Source organism: Hibiscus syriacus, unplaced genomic scaffold (assembly GCF_006381635.1).
Source record: "Hibiscus syriacus cultivar Baekdansim isolate YM2019G1 unplaced genomic scaffold, ASM638163v2 tig00110120_pilon, whole genome shotgun sequence".
NCBI lineage: Eukaryota > Viridiplantae > Streptophyta > Magnoliopsida > Malvales > Malvaceae > Hibiscus > Hibiscus syriacus.
In genome coordinates, this window is record NW_024062596.1 from 238,008 (window position 1) to 260,138 (window position 22,131).

At 35.0% G+C, this 22,131-nt stretch overlaps 1 protein-coding gene across 3 annotated transcripts; it reads right to left on the reverse strand.

Annotated features, from left to right (window-relative positions):
• Positions 1-1,090: 1,090 nt before the first annotated feature.
• LOC120215465 (RNA polymerase II C-terminal domain phosphatase-like 2) lies at positions 1,091-9,714 on the reverse strand. 3 transcript variants are annotated; one of them, XM_039213149.1, is made up of 17 exons: positions 9,317-9,713; positions 8,768-9,238; positions 8,167-8,377; positions 7,838-7,995; positions 7,671-7,741; positions 7,475-7,580; positions 7,295-7,384; positions 6,613-6,745; positions 6,246-6,518; positions 6,115-6,167; positions 5,984-6,041; positions 5,423-5,553; positions 5,104-5,157; positions 4,762-4,858; positions 4,183-4,340; positions 1,766-1,842; positions 1,091-1,439 (listed from the first exon to the last, which is right to left on the reverse strand). In XM_039213149.1, the coding sequence occupies exons 1-17, from the start codon at positions 9,584-9,586 to the stop codon at positions 1,343-1,345; spliced, it is 2,508 nt and encodes an 835-aa protein (XP_039069080.1). In that variant the 5' UTR covers positions 9,587-9,713; the 3' UTR covers positions 1,091-1,342. The 3 variants fall into 3 exon arrangements, with proteins under 3 accessions (XP_039069080.1, XP_039069079.1, XP_039069081.1); XM_039213148.1 differs by having other exon boundaries at positions 6,115-6,518; positions 9,317-9,714; XM_039213150.1 differs by lacking the exons at positions 1,091-1,439; positions 1,766-1,842 and adding an exon at positions 3,944-4,097 and having other exon boundaries at positions 6,115-6,518.
• Between the last annotated feature and the right edge of the window lie 12,417 nt (positions 9,715-22,131).

Genomic DNA, 22,131 nt, shown 5'->3' on the forward strand with positions numbered 1-22,131 from the left:
ACCACCGAGGTAGCTTTATTAGTGAAAACACAATCTTTTAAAACTAAACCTATCGAAAATCACTACTAATACAATTTTGAGTATTATAGAGAATGATATTATTACAGTGATCTCAATAGTGATACGAGCAGAGAACTTACTAGGATTAGAAATAAAATGGATTAGAATGACAACGACACGTGCTGATAAGATGAGGTTGGAGAATAAATATTAGCATGTTAAAGATCAATATTGGAGAAAGAAAATTTGGTCTAGATAATCTTCTTATGCCCATGCCATAATTGTGACATGAAGATTGTTAATTTTTTTGTTGCATATCTCTCGAATATCTTAGAACTGTGCAGTAAAAGCTTAACGCTTCTACCAGTTCATGAATGAAAGGTTCATTTGTTTTGTTGTGTGTTTTTACCTTGAATTGATGAGCTTTACGTTCAATCAAAAGGAATCATCGTGTCCTGAAGATTGATTATCAATCTAACCGTCATTACCTAGATAGTTTCCTGATTACACCTTTTTATGAATCTTGTGTCCATCAAATTCGTGAATTTCATAAATCTAATATTTTAATTATAATTCGATCAATTCTTTATAGTTTAGTCCAACAATGAAAAGCTCTCGGTTCTTAAAGCCAAGGATGATCCTCTCTATGTTGTTCTTTCCAACCCAAGTTAAATAATTTGGTTATATTTTCTCTGTTGAAAATGGTCAAGATGAATCCCATAAATTTCATCACAAGTCCCTTTCCTGAAATTTGAACCCGTACCAGCTCGAGATCTCGACTCGATCAATGCTTTTGTAATCTATCTTGATTGGTAGGCTTTGAATTCCTCTTGATTTCATACGCGTGAGATTTTAAAATCAAATTGGTTTTGAACCAAGTTGCATTAGAATGTTGTTTTTCAGATGTTTGTGAAAGAGAAGGTTTCTGAAATCTTTTTTTAGCGTCATATCTTCCAGTTGGAATTTGAAGGTCGAGTTTTACTCCATCCTTTTTATTCATTTTCATCTATGGGTCAGTACCAGGCTAAGATTTTCACTTCTGCTCTCTGTTTGAAACTTCCATCTTAAGAAAAAAAATTGAACTCGTTGATCATTGAAACACTGATGTTAACATAAAGTCGACTATCAGACCTGAGAATAAGCTGAGCCTTATGATCATACACGACACCTTGCAGGAAATGACGGGGCAAAATGATGAGACGGAAAAAAAGATTGAACATCTCCTCCATATTTCCTGATGAGAGAGACAGGTCTATTCACCTCAGACGATATCAAAAAATCAAAGGTCGGTTGTAATCTCTCCACGCCTGTTATGCTAAATTCATGTCAACTCAAAACCTTCTCATGGTTCATTTTTCGGTTGCCGTGATGACGATAGACTTCCTAATCGACGCAGGACTCCTTCCTTTGATCGTTTGCTTGGCATTGATTCAGACAATCTGCACATTGAGATAGGAAGGTGAGGGGTTAAAACATTCACTCCTTTACGAATGAAAGCTCCAACACAAATTTTCATCCTCCAATGTTATGAAAAGACTGAACTTTCTAATTTCAAAACATTCCTTTCAAATGTGAATCCAAGTTGGAGATTGATAGGCGAGAAACAAAGAAACTTTTCACAATATTACCAAGTCACAGACTGCGATGCTATGTTGCTCGGACTCTTCATTTTGTCTGAAATATTCGTGTCTAACATTTGTCTCATATATGCATATGGGGATATGACCTCTGAAGATCCACCAAAAGCAAACTAAGGAAAACATACCTTGGTGAATTGGCACGCTTTTCAACTGGTTGAGTTGCTATACTTGACAAATTACTCCCAGGTTCCACATCGGCAGCCTGAGATTTAGTCATAAAAGAAAAAGTGGGTTAACCCATACCAGTTTCAATCACTAATTGCAATGATTCCAGATCTTTCATTCAGGAAAAAGTGGGTTAATCCCTATCGTTGGCGGGAAGGGTTGTTTTGGTGAAATCAGTTTTGTGCTCTCTCCCCATTTACTTCTCATCTATTTTTCGGATACCAATAAGTGTTTTCAACAAGCCAAACTCGATCATGGCAGCTTTTTTATGGGGAAACTCGGCAGGAAAAAATAACATTCATTGGTTGAATTGGAAGTTGGTGTGTAAGCCAAAGAAATTGGGAGGTTTAGGGATTCCGAATTTGCTGATTTTGAACAGGGCTTTATTGGGGAAATGGGTTTGGAAATTTGCTTCGGAGAAGAGAACATGGTGGAAGATAGTAATGTGCAGTGTGAATAATTTGAACCCGAATTCTACGATGATTGGGAACAATTGCTCAGCCAGAGCTTCTTGGATATGGAAAGGTGTGGTTAATAATTTCTTTTCTTCTGACGATTTTGGGGATTGCTTAAGGAATAACATGTGTTTAAGAGCTGGTAATGGGGAATCAGTGGAGTTTTGGAATGATATATGGCTGGGTACGGTTCCTCTGAAGGAGATGTTTTCGAGACTTTTTGCTTTATCAAAAAATAAAATGGGAAAGGTGGCAGAATTCAGGTTGCACAGTATATCCGGTTGGGTTTGGGATATACAATTGAGAAGGAATTTGGTGGATTGGGAGGTTGAGCAATGGTTGCAGCTTATTTCCTTGTTAAACACCTCATCTCCTTCATTACTCGAGGAAGATTGTTGGATATGGCTAGGTAATGGAGAGGGCTGTTTTTCAGCTAAATCCTGCATCACAAATTTTTTCGATAAGGAGGGCATTAATGGAGAAGAGGGTTTTTGGTACAGCCACTTTTGGACAGGGGTTGCACCTCCTCGTGTAGAAGCTTTTGTTTGGCAAGTTGCACATCAAAGAGTAGCAGTTAAAGAGGAGCTGTTGAAGAGAGGTGTCGTTGGGATTGATCATCCTTTATGTCCGATTTGTGGGAAGTGTGAGGAATCAATTTCACATCTGTTTCTGCATTGTGAGGTGATTTGGTTTCTGTGGTCCAGATTTTTGAGGGACTGGAACATTTCATTTGTGGTTCCTAAGAATATGACGGATTTTTTTATTTTGTGGGATGATTTAGTTCCGAGATCGAATATTTGGAAATTCATTCCTAAGGCGGTGCTGTGGTTAGTTTGGAAATGCAGAAATGAGATTGTTTTTCAAAAAAAAGGTGGATTCTGCTATGCTGTTCTTTCTTGCTAGATACAGAACTGCTACTTGGTTCGGGGTGAATTTTAAGGATGTTTATATTCCTTTCGATTCCCTAGTTGGGAATCTAAAATTGGCAGATTCGAATGGTAATCAGAAAAAAGGGTGTTCTACTCCTTCAAAGTGGGTACCTCCTCCACAAGGCTTCCTTAAACTCAATGTTGATGGAGCAATGGCTAAGGGTTGGGACAAAGGTGGAATAGGTGGTTTGATTAGAGATGACAGGGGTTTATTACTGGGTTCATTCTCAGAAAATATTGGAGGTGGTCCTCCAATTCTTGCAGAACTAATGGCGATCAAAAGAGGCTTGACTCTCATCGAAGAAGTAGGTTTCTCTCCAAGTCGGAGGATTATTTTGGAAGCGGACTCCACCACAGCTCTGAAGTGGATTAAAAATCCTGACCTCTGTACCCCACTATTTCAGAACTTGGTTAGAGGTTTAGCTTCTAAGGTGGAAGGACAGGGCATCATTTCAAGACATATTGAGAGCCGCCAATTGGGAAGCGGATGAGTTAGCAAAGGCTGGTATTGGTTGATCAAGTGGTATTCTGTTGAGGTTTCTGTGTTCTTCTGTTTGTCCAGTTTTTTAGGTTCTGGTCTTACTGCTGCAGGTTGTTTTATGTTTTTAAGTTTTATGTCAAGCTGTCTATGACTAGGAATTGGTTGTACGTTATGTTTCAGGGTAATAAAATTCAGAGGTGCTCTTGTCCTCCTTCCTATGTCCTTCATGTTACTGATATAACATGAAAGACTGACACCAAGCCCATACCTCTTTAAAGATAGCCAGTTAAGGCAACAGTGGCAGACATGAAGCCAGCCCACTCTACTTTCAGAGTTTCAGCTCTTACATATTGGTGCATTCCAAAGAGGAGTGGTTTCTCTCCAGATAACCACAACCTCATGTCTGGAAACTTTTTGCCCAGATACCCTTTATCCAAGGGTCACTTTATTTCTTTTTTTTTTTAAACAAAGAAATCAAATCAAGTAGTGAAAGCATTGTCAGGAATGCCCACCTCAGAAGTATTATCTTTAGGTAACCCGTCCTCTTTTATTGCTTCATTTGATGCAGGGCTCGTGTCCCATAGAAATCCATTTTCAGTTCCAAGAGTGAGACTATTGAAATCACTATCCACAGCTCCCGAACGAGGTGCTATAAATGCTACATATTTTTCTGAGATACCATGTATAAAAAAAACTCAGTTCCTTCCAGCACTTTTTCTTGAAGCATGGCTGAGAAAAACACAAAACTAAAGAAGACAATATTTATAATCCAAAAATGCACTCATATTATACCAATATCATATTGTTTACCAAGTATGATGCATGAAAATATGTCCGTGTAGCCCCTATAAGGCTCCAAAAAAGCACTAAAAAGTTTAAAATCCTTCCATTGCATCTAAAGAGAAGTCAAATATAATGGAGATATGATTCATGGGACCTTTGGAAAAGTTAAGAAATTATAGCCCCATGGCAATTATTCATGTCTGAATCAATCCTATCAAAACCAAGGTGCATGGTTCCAGTCTTGGAACAAATAAAATAACTCCTATAATAAGTACAGCAAGAAAAATAGCATATAATAATAAACTCACCAGCTAAATTATGCAAGGCAAGCTCAGCAGCTTGCTGCTGAGCATCCCTCCTTGTCTTGCCCATTCCAACACCAATCTTCTCGCCAGTGAATAAAACCTAAAAAAAATAAGCCAGAAAAGTGAGCAGCTTTCTGAAAAGTCAAAACCAAGGTGCAAACTACAATCATAGGGAAAGGGAAATGAGAGAACAAAGAGCATTAGTGAAGCTGGTTTCAAGGAGAAATACATGTCAAAACCCCAAAACAAAGCATTTTCGCAGTATTACGAGACAAACACAATTGAAAACTCAGATCTATCCATAATAAATCTGTTTATTAGCAAGGAAATATAGGTTTCACCGACCTCAACAGAAAACTGCAAATCCTTACTGGTGCTAACAACAGACCTGAACTCGACCTGTAGAGTACAAATATGGAAGACAAAAATTGATTAAGCAAGGCAGTCAAGCTTAAATATAAATATGCCATGTAAGGGAAGAGCTGGTTTCCCTTCTATTATTTTTTTGTCCATTACTTCATAATACACTTGTCAGCACCGTTCAAATGTTCAGGAGCCTTATGCATACCGTGACAATAATACTTATGAATGGTGATTAAATATAATTGGATATAGCAAGGTAGAAAAATAATGGACAGGATCCTAATCCTGAAAGTAGCGGTACCTTTGAACCACATCTTCGTCCAATTTCTTGTAGAACACTTATTGACAAATGGGAGGGTAGAAGATTCATTTTTCCTTCAGATTGCAATTCTCTATTAATAGAGGGCACAGGATTCTGAGTTCCACCTGTCTCTGCAAGAGAATTCAAACAATCATCCACTGAAATTATGATCAAGTCTTCTAAATGCATGAGCAATAGCATTAGAAACCTCAGAACCTTGTTCTTCTCCCACAATATCTAAATTAATGCAATTATCTTGAGAAGGCTATTCAACTCTTTCATTCAATGTTCAACTCTTCTACAGCATCTTCCCTTCCTATACAGTTCTTCCTTTCCCTTTTTACTCGTACGTCTATTTATCAAGTACACTTTAACAAGCACATTTACCTTCAATATTGATACTCTAAAACTTATCCACCACTCATAGCAGCTCTCATTATTCCATATTCAAACTATTCTACCATGTATAGACTTGCAAGACTACAAAGCCTTCTTTAAACAGCATATCAATACCATGCAACAACTGGCTGACACAAAGAGAAGAGTAATAGCTTTACAAACCTAATACATGAACAGTACGCAGAACATTCTGTTTTGGTGTATCAAGTCTGGTACGTGCCTGAAGTATAGAAGATAAAAATTAGGATGCACGCAGGTTATATAAGATAAATCAGAAGGAATTTTGACCAAACCTCTTCCACCTTCACTTGGGATGCATGTAATGGTAAACCAGTAGATACGGATCCTGGTGCAGTATGAGAAAATGGATTCTGATAAGCTCGCAATTTATTAGATTTCATTGCATCAGATTCTTGTGCATTACCTGACGGTTGATCATTTAGATGTGCTTCATTGCTGTCTTCGTCAGTCAACCAACCTCCCTGTGAGACAACTGATGATGATGTTTGTACTGGAACTTTCAGTAGGAGTGGAGGTTGGACTGAGCTCTGATTCCTCAAGTCCAAATTCTGTCTTGTGCCAAGGGCTCTTCTCTTCATGTCATAATCACTATCACTACTGTTGTTATCTCGTCTCACAGAAGCTCCAAGTGGCATAGGATTTGAAAGCAGAAAAGGAGCTCCAAGTAAACTAGGTTCTAAGGTGCAGATAAGAGCAAAAAATAAGCTCAAATACAATCCAATCCAGTAAATCATGCATTCAAAATAAAATAACATTAATAGAAATCCTACTCTGGGAAGGCAATGGTGCCATTGAGGATGCAGGGCTAACAACTTCTGTAACAGATGGCTGAGAGGTTTCCATTCTCAACTCGGCGTTATTTGTAACTGGCCGAGTGGAAGAGTCCATAATATGTTTCTCCTCCTGAATAAACTATAGATATTATAATTATGAAAAAAATAAGGGGATTGGGGGGGGCATTCACTGGAACTAGGGCTGTAAATGTTATAAGACAAATCGCGAGCTACTTGAGATCGACTTAGTCAACTCTCAAATCAAATGAACTCGATTCAAATTCTTAAAGAGTCAAATTGAGCTACTTGATACCCGACTCGAAAACTCGCGAGCAACTCAAAAAAATAATATATTGAAATTTTATTTTTGAATTAAATTATTGATGATATTAACATTTATATGTTATTTTTAAAAAAAATACAATATAAGACTTTCATGTACTTAAAGTTCATGTTCGAGCTCGAGTTTGAGCTTCAATCGAGCTAAGTCTGAGAATATTTTGAGTTCAAGTTTTTTCAAGCTCAAATCGAGCTTCAATTTTTGATTTTGAGTCGAGCTTGACAATTTTAAGCTCGTTAGTTTTTTAGTTGAGTCGAGCTCAGTTTTACACTTTTCAAGTTTTATCACATACCAATGACAAATTGATATCCATTTACCGTGTAACTAATCAAGACTTACCGATTGGTTCATTCTCCGTTCAACATCAACTCCATCCATTCCTTCACAGATAGGAGCACCATTGTTCCCATTTGGAGCCAAACTAGCTTCCTGCAAATCTCTGGTGAGTAAATGCCTCAAGTACATTTGGAAATTCGGAGTTTCTCTCAATTAATTATCATTTATTGTCAATTTGTGTACCTCTGACATCAAATAGCTGCTCACATCAGGGGCATTTGGCAGATTTAACACCTCATCTTCATAAAAAACTTCAGATAATTTCCGCAATACATTCTCATCAAACTCTCTGGACAAAAGCAAAATAAGAAAATAAAAAGCAAACATAAGAGGATTAGAATGATGAATAGCCATCTACCAGACAAAATTAATGGCTTACTTGAAAAACAAACCCCTGGCATTGCATGCAACATTTCTTGCCACACAGAGAACTGGAACTGCATTTGCTGTCTAAGAAAGAGGGAGAAGATTAACCAAAAATATCAGAAAAAGAAAACCATATCTCAAATTCTCATTAAGTTAGCTGCAAACAAGCACAGTATTCACCTCTGCCTGAGGAGCATAATATGGAGCAAACGGGGGAACTACATGAACTCGAGGTTGATCCTTATCCTCCCAGACCTTTGAACGATCATCAATTACCATTGCCATCTGAGGATGGCACTTTCCGTCTCGGAACACATTTAGCAAAGATTTCCTAGAACCTGTAAAAATCATTTAAAAGCCAAAAGGGCTTACAAAGTTGCTAAAGTAGTTGCAAGGTGGGAGTAACAGCAAGAAAGAGAGGCTACCTACTACAAAATGTTCATTTTTTAAATGATCTCAAGAAGTCCACAGTACAAAATAAGATATATAAAATTGTTATATAGACTTGCCAGATTTGACACAAACAACTCGTTCCCGTAGTTGTTTTGAACCTATCAGGTGTGACCCAGGATCAAGGAGCCTCCACATCTCTAATGCATAATCCCTTTCAGCCATCGTACAGACATATACTTCAAATCGCTTTCGCCCTTTTGCAGTCAAATAGCTTCTCAAATCCTCCCATGCAGGACGCAACCTCACAAGCACACTAGTATCACGTATCTGGACAAAGGAAACAATTCATAAATGAGAAAACATACACAACTTCATAGTCCAAACCAAACAGAGCCTAACCATTCGTCCGAAGTCAGTATAAACCTGTTACATTAAGCACTTATCATAAATTCATAATGTATGTATCATGGAATGATTATCAGTCCAGTAAATTCCACATGACACTCTTAAATCTTAAGTTCAACGTGTTATATCATTAAAAGTGTCACATAAGAGATGAGCTTCTTTGATCTAACTTCTAAAACAACCAATAGAATCCATACATGGACATTATGTTTCGATGAACAATCTTTGTAGATTTCAAATCCACCAATAATAACCAACTAGATCAACAAAATGCGTCATGCCAATCATTGTTTCTCTAGTTGTTTCTCTAACCTCAGGATTGATACGAGTAAGGACAAGATTTCTGTCTTGCAACCTAATCACAGGCCGAACAACTTTGTCATGGCCATCAGACGAAGGTGGAATCTCTTCCATCTGAGCTTTAAATGTTTTTCCATTATCAACGACACAATCACTGTCCGTGTACTGCTTCAACAGAAAGCGATCATCCATATACCTTCTTAATTCAGCCGACATCCCCGAGAGACGAATCGGATCACTCTCCCTTGCCATCCAACCCCTAAGAGCCTCGATCCTATCCTCAAACGACTTCATTGTGTTGGCAACAATCAGCGTTTCATCAAGATCGAAAACAATTGCGAGACACCTTAAATTCAGCATCCCTAAGCAGGAATTGTACAGTCCCGTAGGAACGGAAAAGCACCAAAAGCACGGAAACTTCTTTTGTTTACTCGGCATTGCCACTAAGTGAACCTCCTCATCTCCAACCAAAACCACGGCCGTCTAAAACAAGGAAAAAGATCATGATTAAAAAAACTTAGTAATCAAGTAAATAAAAAAAAGGTGGGAATTGAAAGAAACCTTGAATTCATAAAAGCAAGAGGCGTGAAGATGAATCAAATGCGGTTGTTCGACTGGAGAAGAGGATTCGAGCTTGCAACGAAGGGGGAATGAGGAAATGGTGTGGAGAACGGAAAGAGGAATGCATCGTTCGCTGGTAGGGGAGATGTGGTGGATTCGGATTTCGTTATTCGGGAATTGGAAATTGGAGGGGGGAACAGGAATAGTGTTGAGTTCTCCCAAACAGAAGTCACCATGATACACCAAGGATTTAAACCCTAATCGACTCATTAAAAAACAAAAGCGGATTCGATGATATTAAGGAAGGAAGCTTTTGAGATGCTAAAACAGCAAATGCCAAGGGATTTTAGGCTTTAACAAGAATCCCTGAAACTGAACTCTTTTACCCGCCCCCTATATATTTTCCTTTCTCCCTCTTTGATTTTTCGCTGGGTTTCAGTATTTTTATAGCAGTTCAGAACCCATGTGTTGGCTTTAATAGTCATGAGGTTTACGCGAAATTACCAAAGTACCTTGGTGTACGGTCCAGTTCTCTGTCGGCCCACCCCACCCAAGATGCTAATTGTCATCGTGCCTCATTTATTTATTTATTGGCTTAAACTAAAAATAATCCTTAAACTAGTAATGTTTGGCAAAACTGGCCCATTAGACCATGGGCTTTATTTAATTGGCCCATTAGGCCAACCAGAATTTTTTTAGGGATCTACAACAAATGTTACTATGTAGGGTAAATCTGTCCTGCCGACTGACGAATTTGCTCGAAAATTATTTTTAAATAGTCTCAGATAAGTGGAATTTGTGGGGTCTAATATTATAATATATTTCTCATAACTCGTCAAGTCGATATGACTAGTCTAATAATTTTTAAAAAAATCAGTAATTAATTTTAAATTTATAATAAATTAAAAAAATCGTGAATCTCGTCACATCAAGGTGACATGTTCCTTTGGATTTTAAAATCAACTAACTGATTATAATCGTTGGGCAATGGACAGAAGCAACAGTCATATTGGAACTCGTCATGTCGAGGTGACGAGTTCCATGTGATTTTTGAAAATTATAATAGTTTATAGTCGTTGGGTTTGGGGTTATAAATAGGGGTTTGGGAGTAGGATTTTTATTGGGTATTGTTAAGGAGAAAATTTTGTTTTTTTTAAGAATTCATGAAAATGTATATCCGAGATGAAATGTTACGCTTAATGTTGTCCATATTTCCTCACGTGAACTCACTCCGAAAGAAGAATAGGGCATCCGTCAGCAAGGAATGACACTTAAAGATCCACATGAGTAGATTATTATATATCTACAACAATTCGGGTTGTATCTAGTTACATTTCTTCGTGGTTTTAAGGTGAAACCAATATTAATTTTGGTGTTGATTGAATGTTGGATGCCCAAAAAGCATACTTTTCATTTTTTGAGTGGTGAAGCGACGATTACATTGGAAGACGTCACTTACCAACTCGGTGTTTCGATTAGTGGTACGTGTTGGGATTTTCGTAAGCTCGAATCGACAACCGGAATGGTTTGCAAATAGGGATCAGAACGGTTTTGTGTTTAGGGAGTAAGGAGATTGAAAGATAGAGAATTGCACAGTGATTTATAGTTGTTCGACTTTCTCAACCAAAGTCTACATCCACTACCTTAGCTCCTCACCAAGGATTTTCCAACAAATTCACTAATTTGTTCTTTCTTTTGAGGACAAAGAGATAACCTTATAACTCCCTAGTTTTTCCGGGCTAAACTATAACCTTTCCCCTTTACAAAATGATAATAAATGTAAACAAGAAAACCTCTCTAAGGTAGGTGTTTACAAGAATTAAGCTCACAAGAACAAAATATTTACAAGAGAAAGATGAAATAAGAATGAAAAACTCTTCTCTTGTGTTTGATTGCTTGGATAATTGTTCTCTTACTTCTTCAAGTGTCCTTAGCTTGTATTTATAGCTTGGAATGTGTTTGATGTCGTATATAACCGTTGGGGATGTTTTGGAGCTGTTTGGGGATGATTTTTCTACTAAAAAAGGTTGGCCATAACATGGTGCATCGGCGCACTATCAAGGTGCGTCAATACCCCTTCATTAAATTCAAATAAACTAGCCGTTGTAGCCTTGGTGCATAGATGCACAACAGGGTGCATTGATGCACTAATTGCATTCGAAATGGAGTGCATGGATGCTGTTGCGTATTGTGAGTACTATAAAATTATACGCAAATAATGTGCAAGTATACACAATCGCAAAAGTAATAAAATGATGAGTGAGTATCGTCTCCAAAGGGATTGGAAGGATATTGAGTGAAGTTTATGCACTATTCTATCTAAGTATAGTTAGTCTTGATATATATTAAATGTCACGGCAAATGAAAAATGTATGATGGTGGATATGAATAAATGGGCTGATGGTGTAGTAAATGGAAATGCAGTGGCAAGAACAGATGTTTAATGCTGAGTATGGTGAAATGTCAAGGCAATGAAAATGGTAAAAACAGTAAATAAATAAAAAAATGAAATGAAAAGTAGATAATCCTCACGTGACAAGCTTCCAATGGAATGAATGATAGGGATTGATTTAAGGATGCTAAACTTATTCCTCATGCATATTTAAGCTATCTAATCCTTACTTGCTCGACAGGGTTTCCTAAAATATTCTCAAAGGAACCTAATAGAATAGGATGCCAAGGCATCTGCTCTCACTCAACGATGTTGGCCAGCCTACCCTATTGATAAAGACACCCTTTTTAGTCGTTGAAATCATATCCTAGTCTCTCTCGAGATCTAAGGGATTAGGTTATAATATCCCTAGGCCGATTCAAAGGCCCTTGAAAATACTATAACCCATTGCTTATGAGGATCCTGTCTTGCGGTTCTCTCGAATACTTACAAGTATTTTTAGCTTAGGTTTCTCTCGAATACCTAAACTTCATCTAAGAAATGGACATTTCCATGCCTCTTACAAGCCTAGATGGTGAAGCATTCATAAGCAAAGAAAATAAAAAATCAAAATAAACTTAAATATACCATTAAAATAAAGTCTAAACATTCATTAAACCAACCACCACCAAATAAGTTAGTTCATTGTGGGGTTCGAAATATCCAAACACAAAGTCATGCAAATATTCGTTCCAACAATCCTACAAATAAATAGAAAAATAGTAGCAAAAAGGGAAGTGAGAAGTAGCCTTTGATGCACGCCACTGGAGGTCTCCTCGGCCACCACAAACCACCTTAGCTCACTAGATCCTTTTGGCACCTAGCTAGCCACTCCTTGAAGCTTTATCAATGGAGGAAAACCCAATGAATAAGAAAGGAAAAGGGAAAATAAAAATGAGATTTTTCTGCTCTACTCTATCCGTCTCCTTTCTTTCACACTCTCTCCCTCTTGTGAGGTGTAATATATAATAAAAATATCTAAGGGTAATGATGAGGTTGTTGGGTGCAAAATACCCCTCATACCCCTAGAATACACATTGTGTGTGAACCTTATCCTCCAGGTGGCAGTAGTCCCATAGCAGGCTATTACAACCATCATTTCACGTGCAGAGCCGGCTGTCCTCGTACAGCTGTATCTTTTTGTCGATTTTTACGCAAAAAATGCCAAGACATTTCAATCTGCTTCAGCAACGTGTGATGCCACAACATTACTTCCCAGTTCGCCTATTTTGCTTGTTATTTCATGCACATCACTAAAAACCATACCTTTCTCTTCATATACACCTTAATAAAATAAAGTAACACAACCACCAAAAATGCAATTATATGCAGCTACATACAAATAAAATGACCTATATGTACCCTTGAACAAACAATAAATTTAGTGAAAAGGCCTTAAAATGGTCTTTTTACGGAGTTATCAGATGCACTACATAGTGCATCGATGCACTAGTGGCAGGGGTGCATGGATGCAGTTTGACACCCTTTAGCATTTTTGCTCAAATCCGAATTTAATGGACTTTGAATTATTTTTAAAACCTTTTTAAAACTTTGAATAAATTCAATTCAAGTCCAAAAACATTTTGCCTTTAAATTTGTTATATTGAAACATAATTCAACAATCTCCCCCTTTTTGATATAACAAAACATTTGAAAAATTGTTTTTGGCAAAACTCCCCCTTAATAAAATGTTTAATGAAAAAGATACCAATTGTTAACAAAATGATATCAATTGTTACCAATTGTTTGAAAATATATGAAAATGTTAAGCTCCCCCTTTTTCATTAAGAAAATGAATTTTTCAAACCAAAATTCTCCCCCTTTTTGTTATATAAAAAATAATTCAATCTTTGAAGTTCAAAATAACTTTGGAGAGTAAGTAGTAAATTTGACATTTTAAAACTTATTAGAAAAATCAAAGCTCCCCCTCAATAAATGCTTTCCAAACAAAATTTAGCTTTAAGAACTTGACACTTAAACAAAATTAAATTTCAACAAAGAATAACAAACATGTTAGTAGTACATGAAATTCAATATATCCAAGTCTAAAATACTTTATGCAATATTAATTATTGAAATTAAGTGCATATGCATAAAGTTTTCCAAAAATGTTATGCATTTGAAAATTTTGATATAAATTGTTATAGAGATATCATTTTCATTTAAATCACATGCATAAACATTTAAATTTAGGTCAAAAATTTAAAATTTATAAAATCAAGGTTTTTGAAAAATTGATATCAATTGTTAAAGAGATATCATTTGCATTAAAACCAATTTTGACCAAAATTTTATTATGATGAACTAAAAATAAAAAAAAATCATTAAAAATTAAAAATGTTCATCATAACCATTTTTTAACATACATGAGATTAAAAACAATGCATAATCATTTAAAATCAAAACTCATGCATGCATAAATCCTATGAGCAACCAAATAACTAAAATTAAAACATTAAGCTTAGAGGTTACCCATTCCTTTTCATTTGTGGCTAGAACATCTTGAATATCATCATTTTCATCACCATTGCTCCCACACACCTACAAGAGACATTTAAGTAGATTTTGGTATCCAAATTGCTTTGGATCATTGAACGTTAGTTTCAATGCCCCTTGTTCCTTTCGGAACCCATACTTGTCTAATTTTAAAACGTTTTCCTTTCTTCAAAGGACAAGTATGTTCCATATGACCATGATAATGTCAATGTGAGCATTTTGCCATATTTAAACATAATAGGTTGTTTTTAGAAATTAACTCTTTTTCTTTTATTAAGCTTTCAAGCTTAACTACTAACTCAAAATTTTCTTTTTCTAAATCATTTATTTTGATTTTTGAAAGCTATAAATTATTTTTCAAAATTTCATTTTGATTTTCAAAATAAGCTTTTGATTTCAAAATCAAATTATCTTTAATTTTGAGTTTTGAAATTAATTTCGTATATTTGGAATTCATGGTCTCAAATCCCAAATACAACCTATTATAAGCATCTTGTAACTCATCAAAAGTAAATGAATTAAATTAATTTGAGTTAGAAGATACCTCGAATTCTTCTTGAGTGGTCATTAGGCATATGTTTACTACTTCATCTTCATCGTTGGAATCATCTTCATCACTCCAAGATGCAACAAATGCCTTCTTCCCCTTTTTATTTAGAAGAGGACATTCTTACTTGACATGCCCCTTTCTTTGACAATTGAACATACTGGGGGACTCTTATTCTTGGTTGATTCATGTTTCACTTCCTTAGAAATCATGAATCTCTTGAGTTCCTTCAAGAGCTTGGCCATCTTTTCTTCTTGTTCATCTTCGTCTTCATCCACCTGATCACTTGAATCTTGATAGGTTTCATTGGTGGATTTGAAGGCAATGCCTACCTTCTTCTTCTTATTCTTCTTATTTTTCTTTCTCTTCTCTTTCTTCATATTCCTTCACCATTATCTCATGAGTAAGAAGGGAACCAATTAGCTCGTCGAGAGTGAGAGACTTTAGGTTTCTTGTTTCGATAATGGACGACTTCTTTGATTGTCACTCCTTTGGAAGAGAGTAGATCATATTCCTCACAAGCTTCTCATTTGAGATTACTTCTCCATATCCCTTGAGACCGTTGACAATCACGGAAAATCTATCCGTCATAGCTTTGATGTCTTCATCAGGTTTCATCTTGAAGTTCGCATAGCTATGGTTGAGAAGACTTTTCTTTGATTCCATCACTTCATCGGTTCCTTCATGAGTGACTTGGAGATTATCCCAAATCTCTTTGGCACTGGAACAAGATGAGATTATTCCATATTCATTTGGGCCTAAAGCACATAATAGAATATGTACAGCCTTAGAATTAAGCTGAAAAGTTTTTTGCTATTCTCTACTCTAATCGTTGTACTTACCGGGTGGAGAGGAGTAACCGTCCATGATTGAGTTCCAAGCTCCTAGATTGTAGGATTGAATAAAATACATGATCTTATTCTTCCAATGTGCATAATTTGCTCCATTGAAGAATGGTGGCTTGTTGACCGGTTGTGAATCCATAATAGGATATTCTTCAAGATAATAAGCACCGGAGGAAAAAGTCATTTCTTTTTCGGTTGCGTTGGAAATTGGTAGAGCTTCTTCGAGAATCGTCTCAAGGTGGTTAAACCTTCTTAACGAGTTAGGCTCTGATGCCAATTGTTGGGATTTTCGTAAGCTCAAATCGACAACCGGAACGGTTTGTAAAGAGGGGTCGGAATAGTTTTATGTTTAGGGAGTAAGGAGATTGAAAGATAGAGAATTGTACAACGATTTATAATGGTTCGACTTTCTTAACCAAAGTCTACGTCCACTATCTTAGCTCCTCACCAAGGATTTTCCAACAAATTCACTAATTTGTTCTTTCTTTTGAGGACAAAGAGATAACCTTACAACTCCCTAGTTTTCCGGGCTAAACTATAACCTTTCCCCTTTACAAAAGGATAAGAAATGTAAACAAGAAAACTTTTCTAAAGTAGGTGTTTACAAGAATTAAGCTCACAAGAACAAAATATTTACAAGAGAAAGATGAAATAAGAATGAAAAACTCTTCTCTTATGTTTGATTGCTTGGGTAGTTGTTCTCTTACTTTTTCAAGTGTCCTTAGCTTGTATTTATAGCTTGGAATGTGTTTGATGTCGTATATAACCGTTGGAGATGTTTTGGAGCCGTTTGGGGATGATTTTTATACTCAAAAAGGTTGCCCATAACATGGTGCATCGGTGCACTATCAAGGTGCATCGATACCCCTTCATTAAATTCAAATAAACTAGTCGTTGCAGCCTTGGTGCATGGATGCACAACAGGGTGCATCGATGCAGTAATTGCATTCGAAATAGAGTGCATGGATGCACTACATGGTGCATCGATGCACTAGTGGCATGTGCATGGATGCACTTTGACACCCTTTAGCATTTTTGCTCAAATCCGAATTTAATGGACTTTGAATTTGTAACACCCCAACCCATACCCGACCCGGATATGAGTCAGAGATACTACATTGACTTTGAAACACAACTCTTAACAAAAAAAAATAGCAAAATATTTCGACTTATATTAAGAAAATACGATAATATACATATTGTAATATAAATTTATCAAAATATTCAGAGCATACACAACTTAACCCTTTAATTACATGCCAACTGCCATTTACATAACAAAATGACCTACTGATTAAGTTGCTTCTGATCTGGTGGTTGCAGGAGTAATGCTGTCAAGCTGCTTCACCTGTCTCGTCTATTTCCTCGGATCCTACGTGTGAAACACTCACACGCTAAGTCATCGACTTAGTGAGGCAATAATAATAACAAGGCAATGTAATGTAATGAAAATGTCATGATCATATGAGATGAGATGCAAACATGTACTTAATCAATGTAGTATACATCATCAATATCCATACCTGTAAGCGTATGACTGTAACATTCATGAATCTGTATTAATAAGTTTATTGGCCCATGATAGCATATTGAGAACCTAAGGTATCGGAGTAATGTGAGGTTGTGCACTATGCTGTCACCACAGCTCGTATAAATGCACCGAAGTGCCCCGTAGAATTGCACCGTAGTGCCATATAATGATGTCCATAAGGACCACATAGAATTCCTTAAGAATCATATACATATACTATGGATCAAGTATGTGTCTTTCAAGACTTCACACATGTTCCAAAGAATATACATATGTCCCAAAGAACTGCGTAGAATTGCACCGTAGTGCCATATAATAATGTCCATAAGGACCACATAGAATTCCTTAAGAATCATATACATATACTAGGGATCAAGTATGTGTCTTTCAAGACTTCACACATGTTCCAAAGAATATACATATGTCCCAAAGAACCGCGTAGACCCTCTACCATTGGCATGCCAACTATACCTATAGTTCTCATCTACATAACATGGGCTTTTACATTTCACGTAGTCTATATCGCGTAGACATGTAATTTCTTACCTTTTCACATAGCTCATAATTTTTCCCACATATTCATGTCATATAATGCATTTTATATGAACTCATGTCATGTCTCATAATACAAAATATGCTCATGTATCAAGATATAAAATCTAGACTTATCACAAGTCTAGAATGCAGGATATTTCTATAATCATGCTATGCATATGCACTCACCTATACTTCTTTGCCTTTTCCTCGATCGATCCTACTTGTAGATTGTTCCCGAACTCGAGTAGGCTCGGTATCTACATAAACATAATTTTCAAGATGATCATCAGATGTCTATGTCTTGAAATTAAGCTTTAATAGCTTACTAATTTAAGGAATTTATAGCTTAGTCTTTCTTTCTTTTCTTTCTCTTTTTTTTTCTCATGGGGGAATTGGTTCCCCCCCTGGGGGTATCGATTCCCCCCTAGCATTCTGGAATTTCATATTCGTTGAGGGGGTATCGGTTCCCCCCTGGGGGTATCGATTCCCCTCTAGCATTCTGGAAATTCATATTCGTTGAGGGGGTATCGGTTCCCCTTGAATGGGTACCGATTCCCCTAACCCAGAAATCCTATTTTGAGCTCGAAATCATCTCATTTCAGCTCAAACATACATATTTCAATCCCTTTAATACTCTTAGCTCTCATACACTTACTTAAACTAATTATTATCCATTCAATACCTCTAAAACTAAGAAAACTACTCATCCATATAGAATTCAAGAATCTTACTCCAATTCCAACTTGTTCTAATTTCAATTCTATTACTTCATACTTCTTAATTAGCTTATTGACAAGTCAAAAATCTTATTCAAACATCAAAAACTCATCCATATCAAAATTTCATCTAAAAACTCATTTTCCAAATCTATCTCTAAAACACTTATCTTGTAGTTTTAATGTCATATAAGCTTTCCTTTAGCTTATATAACATCCAAACTTTCATTTTCAATCTTAAAAATCAAAGAAACTACCAAGGTTCAGCTTCTTACCTTTACTTGCAAGCTCCACGTTTGGAGAAGGAAGAGAAGAAGATAAGAAAGAAGGAAGAAGAAATGAGAGGATTCTGGAAACCTAATACCCACGTGGGTTCTAATATAATCCCCAAGGAATATTTAATTATTTCATTTACTCAATTACTCTTTTACCCTCTTAATTCCCCTTCTTTATAATTAAATCCTACACCAAATAACTCAAATAGATCATTACACTCTTCCATCATTTTACTTAAATCACCAAATGTTGAAATTTTGCAAATTAATCACTAACCCGGCATGGAGGATGTTACAGAATTATTTTTGAAACCTTTTTAAAACTTTGAATAAATTCAATTCAAGTCCAAATACATTTTGCCTTTAAATTTGTTATATCGAAACATAATTCAACAGTGCGACACTAGTGAGGCACAACAATTACAATATATTCGAAATTGTTGATGAAGTTTTGGGAAAGAGGTCACCAGCAGAAGTTTAGAAGGGATGCATATACGAATAACTTGGTTGAACTCCAAATTTCAAGTCAATGAAGACTCTACTAAGGAGTTAATGAAGACTCTACTAAGGATGAGGTCAAATATATAGCCCGATCGTATCTTCTTCAATTGATTGTAGGGATATTGTTACCGGATAAATTCGGGAATTTGGCGCACACTAAGTATTTTTCGATATTGAATAATTTCACTGAGTGTCGTAACACTACTTGGGGTTAAGCTATTTTGGCATTTTTATTAAGGGTGAGCATTTGATCGAGTCAAGTCAAAAAATTCCGAGTTATTCAAATTGGTGAGTTGCATTTTACAACTTGAACTTAACTTGATTTTTTTTAGTCAAGTTTAAGAAATTCAAGTTAAGTTATTCGAGTTTCTATACTAATTTATGACTTTTTCAACTTTTTATAGTAATTATTCATAATATTATGGCAAGGATTTCTTCCAATTTTCCGACTTTCTCTGCCATATAAGATATATATATATATATTATATTTTTCACATTATAATGTTATTTAATATAACGAATACAATCTAAAATTATAAAATATATTCATAATATTATATTTTAAAGAAAGTGTTTTGAGGGTAAAATATTGATGAGAGTACAAAGGAGTCAAGGAATTGACGAAAATAAATAATTTGCAAACAATTGTAGTCAAAAGACCAAATTAAGTAAAATGCAAAGTTAAGAGACCAAATAAAAAAGAGATAGTACATCTTTAGTAAAAAAGTAAGAATTAAAGTTACAGAGGTATTATATTATGATGTATGAGCATGTGATTCAAATTTGGTAAAAAAAACTCAAAATAAGAAGAAATAAAGAAATAATGAAAAATTGAGGAACTAAATTGAAAATAAAAAATATGTTATCAAAAAGACGAAATGAAAGTACATGTGTATTCTACGATGGTTTACGAGCACATGGTTCAAATTTGGTAAAAATAGACTTAAAATGAATGAGAAATTGAAGGAATAATGAAATCATGGATCAAATCATAAAACTATCAAAATATTTAGTTAAATTTTTTATTTTTCGAGTAACTCGAAATTTCAAAATTCATCTTGACTCAAACTCAAAAATTGAATTGATAATTCGAGTTGAGTCGAATAACTCAACTTGAATAACTCAAAATTAGGGGGAAAAACAAATTTTCGAGTCGAGTTTTGCTCACCCCTAACTTTTATACCGAGAACTTTGTAAGTGGGAATTTGAAGTAAATGGGAAACCATATTTAACAACATCAGAAGATAGGGCCGAATGAGAAGAAACGAAGGTCAAATATGCAATGGGTAAGAAATCATCAACAACAACATCTTCGACTTCAGGTTATGCTTCTGCAGAATATTGTGCATCTCAAACTAGTTATGGTTTATCCTCCATATCATACTTCAATGAAGAGTCGGTCAAATTAGGTTGGAGATTAATGGGATGCAATGCAAGGCACTCAACCATCTTAACAGAACTTATGGGTGAATGGGATCATATTATATATGGTCAACAAGGTATTAATTTCGATGGACAATTCGAGCCAATGACATCAATAACGACATCAAATACCTTAAATACTCCATCATCGTATTTCGAAGGTGAAACTCAAAGTGAAGTGATGTTCAGTACACCTCTTGTTGAAGAAGAAGCAAATGAATATGAATACAATCAAGACAGACGACCACGACGAAAATGATGAGCCCCACGCCATTATCATTCGACCACTCTTCGACGTAATAAAAAATTACGGAAATAAGTAAATATTTTTTAGTCGTTGTATTAGTTTAAAGAACTTTTATTATTATTTTGTAATAAATTAGTTTGTAATAAATTATTTTAAAAAATATTTTAAAAATAAATTTAACTACTCACATCGATGTGACGAGTTTCAATGTCTATATTATTTTAAAATTTTTTGTCAACGACTATAATAACTAGTTGATTTTAAAACCAAAAGGAATTTGTCACCTTGACATGACGATATCTACATATTTTTTAATTTATTATGATTATAAAAGTAATTATTTAAATTTTAAAAATATTATTAGACTCATCACGTCGATGTAATGAGTTATGAGAAATATATTATAATATTAGACCCTACGAGAGCCACTTACTTGAGACCATTTAAAAATATTTTTTTGGATATTTATCGTAAATCCCTAAATAAAATTTTAGTTGGTCTAATATAAGCCATAATATTTTGTTTAAGCCCATATTTTTTTGTCAAAATAAATATTTAAATTATAAAATATAATTATTTTAAATATTTATATTATTTGTTTGTCAAAATAAATCTCTAAACTATATATATATATATATATATATATATATATATTGCTTAGTTTATCTTAGGATATTTGAATGTTTATTGTTATCCTATATTAGATTAATTTAAAAACAATAATTTAGGGGCTTAAAACAATATATATAATTTAGGCATTTTTAATTTTGAGCCTTGTTTTTTATGTTCTTGAAACCTTAAAGAAGGGATGACCTTGTACACGTGGCTTTGAATATCGGTTTCTGATTTTAAACTTTGATATTATACGGCTGGATCTCTATGATCCAATTAATCATTCAAAATCAAAGCCTAAAGTATAATCTCTTTCGCGGAATCTCAAACCGTTGTCGATAGTGAAATAGAGGTGAACAAATTTTAATTTACTTTGAAAATTAATTTTTTATTTAATTTAATATTATCAAATTTAATTTAATTTAAAAATTTATATAAAATTTAAATTATAAAATAAAACTACAATAGATCGAAACTTTTAATAATGAATTGATTAATTTTTAAATTCAAATGTGTTGTACCACATAAGCAAATGTGCTTTCTTGAGTAAAAGGAACATTTTGAAAAGCATTGTCATGTATGTGTGACAGTCCCGTGTCAAAATGAGTTTTTCTAAAAAAACAAAATTTTTTAAGTTTTATTTTAATAATTAAAT

Excerpts from the sequence above, each read along its gene's own strand:
- LOC120215465 (XM_039213148.1), bottom strand. The coding sequence starts at position 9,586 with ATGAGTCGATTAGGGTTTAAATCCTTGGTGTATCATGGTGACTTCTGT. Across the intron at positions 9,239-9,316 it reads CTTGCTTTTATGAATTCAAG|ACGGCCGTGGTTTTGGTTGG; the intron begins GTTTCTTTCAAT and ends TCCTTGTTTTAG. Across the intron at positions 4,859-5,103 it reads ATTTGCAGTTTTCTGTTGAG|GTTTTATTCACTGGCGAGAA; the intron begins GTCGGTGAAACC and ends TATTTTTTTTAG.